The sequence below is a fragment of the Oncorhynchus mykiss genome, chromosome 21 (assembly GCF_013265735.2).
Source record: "Oncorhynchus mykiss isolate Arlee chromosome 21, USDA_OmykA_1.1, whole genome shotgun sequence".
Classification (NCBI taxonomy): Eukaryota; Metazoa; Chordata; class Actinopteri; order Salmoniformes; family Salmonidae; genus Oncorhynchus; species Oncorhynchus mykiss.
The window spans coordinates 42,500,305-42,510,010 of record NC_048585.1 but is presented as its reverse complement, the minus strand read 5'-3'; the positions used below and the strand labels follow the sequence as shown (position 1 = coordinate 42,510,010).

Sequence of the window (9,706 nt, the reverse complement as noted above, 5' to 3'; positions counted from 1 at the left end):
GTACTTTTGTATAACTGTGCTTTTTGTTCCACTATTGCATAACTCTGTGATTTTCCCTCTGGAGTGTGGTCCTTACTGTACCATTCACTGTGTTCTGTTGGATGTGATGGTACTACAGGATACATCTGTCGTGAGGTTTATAGTGTTTCCCATAGGCTATGGGTATGCTGTAGTCTAGATATTTGCACAGATCCATAGATTAGGTAGAAAATTGACCTCTTTCCCCACCCCCTTACCCTGACGCACCCGTTTTCCTAGTCCCCTTTGTCTCGCTCTTGCTTCACCTCCATTTCCCTCTACCTCACACATCCTTGCGTGTCCCTGTCTCAGTCCTAATCACGACACAACTTTCCCTACTACTGTAACCACAGATTAAAATCTTACAAACGGTCAAGACCTCTCTCAGTTGGCGTTTGTGTTCTTTGTTCCTCCACTATAAAAGCCTGGCCAGTACTTCATGGCTGCTCTCGTGTTCTGGTTCCATCATGACCGTAACTAGCCGTTAGACCCAAGATACAAGACTCGATTCCGTCTCCTTTAGATGACCCAGTCCCCTTATGTAAATTGACTTTACTTATTTGTTTTAAATGCATAACGTGTTTTATGCATAACTTCACAATCCCTTCATTTGGATGAGGGGATGTAAACATGACCCAGTAGTACCCTAGTTGACACACACACACACACACACACACACGGTTCACAGTCAGTCCACTAAGTTGGCACGGCCACAGAAAATTCCATTGTCTGTACTCTCTCTCTCATTTCGGTTCTAGTTCCTGTTCCTTCCCAGCCAGCAGCCATGAAGCCAGTGTGACCGGGTGGGTAAGAAATGTGAAGACCTCTCTAGAATCTTTGTCCTGGTTCTCCACCCTTCTCTCGAAGTATGCACTTGCACACTTCCCGTCATGGATGTAAGTTAACAATTGTGGTAACTCCCTCCAAACAATTCTTACACCAATTCAATGCAAAAATCAATGACTTGGAGTGTGCAAGTGCACATTTTACTTTGGGAGGAGGGTAGAGAATAGGGACATAGCATCTCCCTTGTAGAATGGTGTGCACTAGTTTTCAGGGAACAACTCTAGCTCTCAACATTAAAAAGAGCTTTTAGAAAACGATCAACTGGCCAAAATGATCGACCCATGATGCACCACTGATACACTAAACAGACTACTTAAATGACCGCATTAGAAAGTGTAGACTGTTAAACCGTTTTCCTTTCTCTCTGGGAATTATCGTATTTATCATGTTACTGAGAGGGTAATCGCAACTCCATACATTTCAGTCACTGCTTCAATAGTAGGTCTACATCACTGAACCAACTTGTAGGCCTCCTAGGCAACAACGTTTCCCACCCCTCTGGTGCATAGTAAACTACCCACTTTGCATGATAACTATATGGAAATAAAATGAAGGATCCTGAAGCAAGGCATTTGTCATTTAAATTAAATATTAAGATTGCCATGTCAAAATGGTAGGGATAATAACAAGCTTATATACTTTGGATTGTTCAAAGTGTACAGGCAAAGCAGTAAACCAATCATTGTTTGCATACTTTTCCTCTGATTAGGCTATCATTACTATTAAACTATTTTAGGAGTCATATTTTATTTATTTATTGTAGAGTAGGTCAGTATAGTAGGCTACATGGTCTAATGCATCCACTCTAAATCTAGAAGTACATGATACTCACCGTTTGGATTCAAGATTTAAAGGACTGCAAACCTCCAATATATTCATTAGCCTACTTTGAACGTCTGTTCTTTAGATAATATTAAATATATGAGCCCATGTAGACTATTTGAACATTTTAACTAATACATTTTCTCTGCATCGTTTTTGGCTAGCGTTACTCTGTCCGTAACCTGTAGGCATAAAGCGCAAGACAAGACTACCGCCATTTCGATACAGCCTGAACTAAATTCTGAGCTTTGAAATCACAGCGTTCACCAGAGCAGGGACAACGGGTGTTGGTCCCTCAGCCGAAAGTGTCTCATTTTGTTTTGTGGACAGTTGTTTGTGAAATCATTTAATCATCAAATCCGTGCTAAAATGGACGGATTTACATCGTCTTCATTCATTAGCCTGTATAGGCATCAATTAAAGCCTAAAGACATATCACCTGTTGGCTACGGTTATAATGGCTATTGTATGCATCCGAAATTATTACTTTGTATACATCACTTATAAATTGTGACTTGTGTTACAAATAAATATTAAGACGTGTGACCTGATATCAAAATAAATATACCATCTATATACCTGTATTATGTAGCCTGTACATCTTCCCAAATATAACATACAGTTAATTAAAAATGTTCCAAACATTTCTCCTTTCATTACATATCAGAGTTTTTGGTGGAGACCAAACGTTCCATTCTACTGTAATGCTTTGACATGCAGATGTAGGCCTAAATGAGTTGAGAATGAAGTTGCCTACACTGTAAACGGTCGCCAAGTTACTGTAACAAAAGGTACAGTATGTTACCTTCCAAATAAACTTTGATTTAACAGTAAAACAAAAGTATTGTCTTTATGATTTACCACCACAGACACATTGCAAGCAAATTTAGTAAATACAATATATTCAATTTGTTAAGTTTATAATGTCAGTTTATCCGTGATTAGAATTTAAGTGATGAATGATTGGCCTTACCGTTCCATGAGGCAAAATGCAATCATTAATTCAAAGCATAGGCTACACAATTCAACAGTCGGTTAAAGGTAGGCTCAATTGTTTCCACTATTCAGACGCTGTTGAGGTTCATGCAGTTGGGACACCAGACTGCAGGCTTCTGGCTCCAGAAACAGGACATCGGATATTAAAACCTAATCGTCTCCAAACAAATAGTTTGACACATGACAGCATGGGTCATATGTTTCATGTTCAATTTTCACCCCTTCTCTCTCTCTCTCTCTCTCTTTAAAATATCTGAAATGAATAGAATTGTGCCCCGAGAGCATTGTCTCGCTCTACCGGGAGAGCATAGCCTTGTATTTGGGTATGATAGGCGAGACCCACCGAGAGTGTTCGAAACTCTCTCATCTCTATTCTGACGAGTTGAATCTGATTGACATCAACCACAGAGCAAAGCGCAAATATAGGCTAAGGTTGACTCTAACAAATTCCTACAACAAAATCATGATAATGATAAAAAATCATGATAAATAATATATGTATTTGTATAGGCGTATGTTAATAAGTTAACACATTTCAATAAACGTGTATTGCATGTTCTTGTGTTGCTATAGTTGCGGGTCTTGGTGCATAGGCCTAAACCCACGAGGAACACCTGTCTTCACTAATTGCCGTGCACCCCCCTCCCCTCGCTCTCTTCAGAACCCCTCAGTTCCAATGTCCATTCTACTTTAAAACATGTAACACATTGGAAGAATTGCAGAGACAATCAATGATATGCCAATCAACCATCATACATTTTTAATTGAAGAATAAGTCTATATGATAGTTAATAGTTTTTTTTTTTTAAGAAAATATGTTCCTTTTTAGTAAAGACAATTAAGATGTATGAAAATGAATATATAGCTGTAAAACTTTTAGCAAAAATGTAGCCTAAAACCAATGTCATGACCTTCAATGCATGCTGGAACAAATGTCGATAGAAATTTATAAACATCTTTACAGATACTATACTAATAACAATAATGAAATCCCTGTAAATCCCAAAATAGCAATTAATTATCGTTAACATTTAACAATGTTATGTTTTAAAAACCCTTACAAACTCCAAGCATGGCAGGGGACCAGTATCAGAGAATGCAACCGAAATTGCTATATTTTATATATACGTCTATCTGACTCAAATAGCTCGAGGCTAACCCCTGTCATAGCCTATAACGCAACACAACCTATAACTCAACACAACTTGTTTGCAAAATCTTATTTTAAAGATTTGATGGTGTAAAGCCTGTTGAATATGAACACTGCTCCGTGTTCAGAGCGAACCGACGGATTGCAGTAATCTGGATTGATTGACAGAATCCATGCCCACTGGGAGTTGAATCAGACGCACAAACACTATATAAACTAACATTTGTCTGCTAGATTAAGTTTATATAGGCTAACGAACGATTCATTATAGAGTCTGTATCGCTACCTGTAACTTTTTTTTTTGTATGTGCAACCTATAACCTTTTGGTAGCCTAACCATTGTGAACCTTGTAAAACAGTAATTAGTTATGGGAAATACAGTTGTACGAAATAGTTATGCTGATGGTGTGTGAAGATTCGAAGATGAACACTTTCTTCGAGCTTTAAGTAGGATTCGGCAGATGTGTGAAATAGGCCTTATAGGGGGAATGGAACAGTCTTCATAATGCTGTTTATAGATGACTGGAAAGAGACTGAAGAATTCAACTCAATTCAACTTTATCCCCACAGGGGAAAGTAAGAAAGGAGAGTCAGTTTACGAGATCATATCAACCCAACATCCTCCACTTAAAATTAAAATACAGTGCACAACAGATATCATTCTGTGATTGAAACAATTATGGTCCCATGGGAAACCATAGACTTTCGCAGTTGTAGCAATAAGACTGGTAAAATATTGGATGTTCAATTTAAGACATTATTTGCAGTGAAAATGGAAAGGGAAAAACTATGATTGGCAATGGGTAAGTGGTGATACTATTTTACATTTTGAAAACTTTGAACTGCATTTTGAATAGTTGTATAGTTCATCACGTGTGATGGCTAGGGAAGAGGGATTGCGCTTGTGGAAGGGTGTATATGATTATAACCAAAACACATTTTGTGCGTGTGGTTTATACTCCCTCACACAGAGCTGTTGTGGCAATCAGTCGTCTCTTGTCTTGCTGCTGAGTGGAGGATCTGATTGTCAGGTCCATTCAACGCATTGACAGATTACAACATCTGAAACGAATAATGAGCAATTTGAATAATTAGCATCTTCCTACCTGGCAAAACTGTTATTATGTAATCCCAATCATTTACAATGTGGATGTTTTTTGCTTTATAATTGTGTAGGCCTACAACAGACAGACAATCACATGCAGTTGTTCCCAGTTACAATTAGCAACAGCCACAATTAGGCCTACTGCGCAGTCATAACAACGGTTTAGGCATTCAATTAACTCGAATTAACTAAAAGCCTTTTCAATAGGGAAATTTCAATGGCTATTCAATGTGAATTTGAGCGAGGTAGTTCACGTTTTTGTATTATATTAGGCCTAATGGGCAGATGGAACAAGGCTAAATTATTTAGCGAAGTTAATGTGTTTCTGAAGAACTGTGGTTATAGCCTATATGCCTGTGGTTTGGAAATCAATAACAATATGAACTTTAAATGAAGCCATCCAGTAAAGTATTTCTACTTTTCAATATTGAAGTCCCTTTTTTATAGACTCTTACAACTTTCATCAGTTGGAACTCTTAGTTGACAAAATTATATATTACCATCAAATGTCTTGTCCAGGAGTTGTGCAAAATGTGTTGTGTAACCAAATAGATGCATTTTTGTTACAGAAATTAGGCTGTGTAGGTAGACTATAGATCTAAGCAAGTGAACCTAATGGCCAAATCCTTTCTAGTGAACAACAAAATGTAACCTAGGCTACACTCTTCGGAAAAAAATTGGCTATCTGGAACCGAAAAGGGTTCATCGACTGTCCCAATAGAATAACCCTTTTTGGTTCCAGGTAGAACCCTTTCCACAGATGGTTCTACATCGAACCCAAAATACGTCTACCTGGAACAAAAAAGGGTTCTCCTATGGGGACAGCCAAAGAACCCTTTGGAACCCCATTGTTCTAAGAGTGTATAGGCCACTTCTGTTTTATCATTGACGTTTTAGCTATGCTATTATCCTATTAGTAGGATATGTGCATTATACACCAACTTGGTCTGTAATTGGCCTATCAAACATTCCGTAAACTCTAAGCATGCTCTATTTTTTTGTTTTCTTGGAATGCCCATACAATGGAAGCCCGTTTCTGACACACAAAAAAAAATCTCATTATGAGATACTTAAGTCATTATTATGAGATGGTAAGTTATTACGAGATATGTAAGTCATAATTATGAGATAGTGTCTCATTATTCCGACTTTCTATCTCATAATTATGACTTTCATATCTCATAATTATGACTTTCATATCTCATAATAATGTCTTACCATCTCATAATAACAGCTTACTATCTCATAAGTATGACTCATTATTCTGACTTACTATCTCATAGCTCGTTGGGTTTTTTTGTTGGCGGGAACAAGCTTCCATACATTCCAGATTTGTAGAAAGGAATTTCATGATTTTCCTCTCAAAATAATGGCAAAATTGCCTACCGTGGTTTACTGAACTCATTGCATCCATTGACTATTCCAGGCTTCGAGTAGTTTCGTTATATATTTTTTTGTAATGAAGTTTAAACTAGTTTGGAAAAATGTCTATAGTGTTCCATTGTTTATTGTATTATTAGAATAAAAAGCACATTGTTAAACTTAATAAATACAAATCTAGTTATTATTCAGTAGCTGGTTTCACAGACTTTTTTTTTTACTCACCTTTTCAGTCCAAGTGTTAGATGAACAAAAAAAATGTTGGCCCAAATGTAGGCAAAAATTCAGTCAAAAAATGATGTGTTTGCTCAACTTGTCTCATATGTTCATTGAGCTGTAAATTATTATTTGAGCATCTTACCTAAGTAAATGTATGGAACTAGTTACACACACAGTGCTTTTAACAAACAATGTTTCCAACTTACATATTTGACATGTATGATTATGTTGTACAGTAACTATTATCTAACATGTCCTCTCCTGGGATTTGAACTCTTAGTCCATGCCATTCCGATCTTCCTGCGCTGCCACCATGTCCGTGCCAATTCTCGGTTAATCTGACTATTCTCTCATTGATTTGATTGACTTATTTCAGCAGTTTGGGGGGTTTTCTGTATTGTTGTCCAGTGCTGGTGGAGCATATTACTTTGAAGTGCAAAATGTAACAATGTAGATTAAATCAGTAATTAACACAGACATGGTGGCATAGCAGGAAGACTGGAGTGAACCAAGAGGTTTTGAGTTCAAATCCAGGTAAGAACATGTTTAATATTCATTACTGTATAAATGAACATGCACAATGTAATCATGTAGCCTTTGTTAACTTGTGTCAAATATGTAAATTGAAAACATTGTATGTCAAAGCACTGTGTGTGTGTAATTAGTTCCACAGACTTTTTTTAGGTAATGCCCAAATAATAATTTCTAGTTGAATGAACATATGATACAATTTGTGAAAACACATTTTAAGTTGACTTAATTTTTGCCTACATTTTCTAAAGTTGGGCCAAATATTTTTTAGGTTCAGTTAACAATTGGACCGAAGTGTTGAGTAAACAAAAAAGGCTGTGGAACCAGTTACTCAATAATAATACATATATATATTTATTTGTTTACAGTGAAGGGTTCTTCGGCCGTATACACTTCTTGGAACGTACACTGACTGATCTGTCTGTTTACCAATCAAAGACGAGCAAACCGGATATTACGTTGCTGGTGACAGCCTCTTTAAAGTGCACCCTGCCACAACATTATTGTCCATATGACTGTCACACCGTCAAGACAAAGCAAAACTATCGCCACCAAGATTATCTGAACAATCATACAAGATTTATAGGCTACACACAGTTAATGGCTCGGTCAAGCCTCGCTTGGTTCGTTATGCCTCGTATGTGACCCTTTCCCCTGTTTGAACGCCCCTCAACATTCTCTACACATACATTATTGCACTCTCCAAAGGAAGAAGACCCCGAGCAGACCACCAACAACCCAACATCCGTGACCACGCCAAGACAGCTCCACCGAAACCAACAACTCAAACGGTGGTAAATTTAACTGATTTCAAGCCCATGCTCAGGGGTGCAAGGTTTATAGGACAAAAGGTGTCATTTCTTGAATGCAGAGAGTGAACTGACTGTGCTGTACAGAGGCTGACTGTTCCTCTGCTGGTTACGCGCTCGTCTTTCATTTTATTTATATGTGGGTGAGCAAGTGTAGCACCTCCCAGCTTCTTTGGTCATAGATCTGGTCTCCCCTTGTAGACTATACACTTACTGTACGTACAACATGCATGTTAGATTTAGCGCGGTCCTATAGCTGAGGAGGGACCCTAGGCTTGTCCAAAGGGCCCCCTCATTCTCACCACCATCCACGATCTCTCTCCTGTACTTCGGATCGCAAGATAGTGCTGAAACATGCCGAGACACTTGCAGTGCAGCTCGGTTCCATCCCAGGTCGGCGTGGCGGGTTCTGTTTTTTAACTGGATCTACTCTGGGGCATGGTCTGCCTCACCACAGCTGAAGAGAACTATTGCAAATGACTTAAAGGTGCAAAGAGTAGCAATAACTGCCCAATAGCGAGGTGAAGAATACAGAAGATATATACACCAATATTCAAATCGATGTTCGATCAAGCCACGAATATGGGGGATGAGATCGGCGAGGATCGCAACAACCACCGCCTTGGATCCAACTCTCAGTGCCGTGACGGGATAGACAAATGCCATACCGAACTTGGGGGCAGGTCGCCGGTGCAGAGCACAACCGATACCCCGGGTACATCGGCTTCCACCCCGACCTCCTCCAGTGAAGACGGACATGATAAACTTTTAGGAGTGGACCCAGACTACTGCCGGAGGATTTTAGTTCGAGGTTAGTAACGAAATATGATTTATTATTGTTGTGGCGAAAAATGGAAATCTATATTGCAAAAAGAGGGCACATATTGTCTTGCATACGTTACTGAACAACACCAGGTGTTTATAATTCTTAATATTTGAGAATTTCCATTAAATTAATTTAATATATGTAATGCATTTGCAAATATACCACTATTGCAATCACAACTACTAATAGCCTAATTCTACAACTACTACTACTACTACTAGGTTACTAGGCCATGTTACTACACTGCTACTTCTACTATAATACTTTTACGCTTACAAATAAACAAATAGTTGCAGGGATTTATTGTAAATACAATCAAATAAGGTATTTCATATGCAGATGAAGATATAATACTATATATGTCCAATATACAAAAGGAATATATAGCTAGCCTATATTCTGGCTCCTGATACCTTTTTGAAACAAATTTGCTATACTTAGAAGAAAAAAAAAATTCTAACGAAATTTGAATGAAAATGATGAACATCTGAGATTAAAATGTACAGTAGAGCTTAGAGATAATGATAACATATAATAATAGCAGTAGCTGCTTTGTACTATATGAATCAACAAATTAGAAGTAATGATTGGCAAACAAACTACTTAAAAAAAAACACACAAACCATCATGTGTACTTCTGTGTGGGTTTATTCATTTTTATCTTTGTTTGAGTTAAGGTATTATTACTCAAAATTAAGCAATATGTTGTCCATGCTCTCTTAGATTAAAATAAATTGAGCCCCACCTTTCTAGCCCTATTGCCATCTTTGGATGGAATTCTCCAAAATGTGTAGACTAACTTAATAGTTATTTTAACAATTGTATATATTTATATTGCTATATATATAAATATTGTGGTTCTTAGGATCTACAACTTCTTTAAAAAAAATGTGTTGAGAATGAAACAAAACACAAGTTACTATTTTCAATTTCCAAATATATAATTGTGTAATTAGTGGCCTACTCTATGCATGAGTCACACAACTGATATCTCCATAGTTTAT

At 37.5% G+C, this 9,706-nt stretch overlaps 1 protein-coding gene across 1 annotated transcript in view; it reads left to right on the top strand.

The window, feature by feature from the left end:
* The first annotated feature begins 7,592 nt into the window (after positions 1-7,592).
* The window catches only part of vax2 (ventral anterior homeobox 2), a 24,109-nt gene continuing 21,995 nt past the window's right edge, over positions 7,593-9,706 (top strand). Inside the window, exon 1 of the mRNA XM_021577849.2 lies at positions 7,593-8,687. Within this exon, the coding sequence (XP_021433524.2) occupies positions 8,438-8,687 (250 nt within the window). The 5' untranslated portion in view covers positions 7,593-8,437. The remainder of the gene's footprint in view (positions 8,688-9,706) is intronic.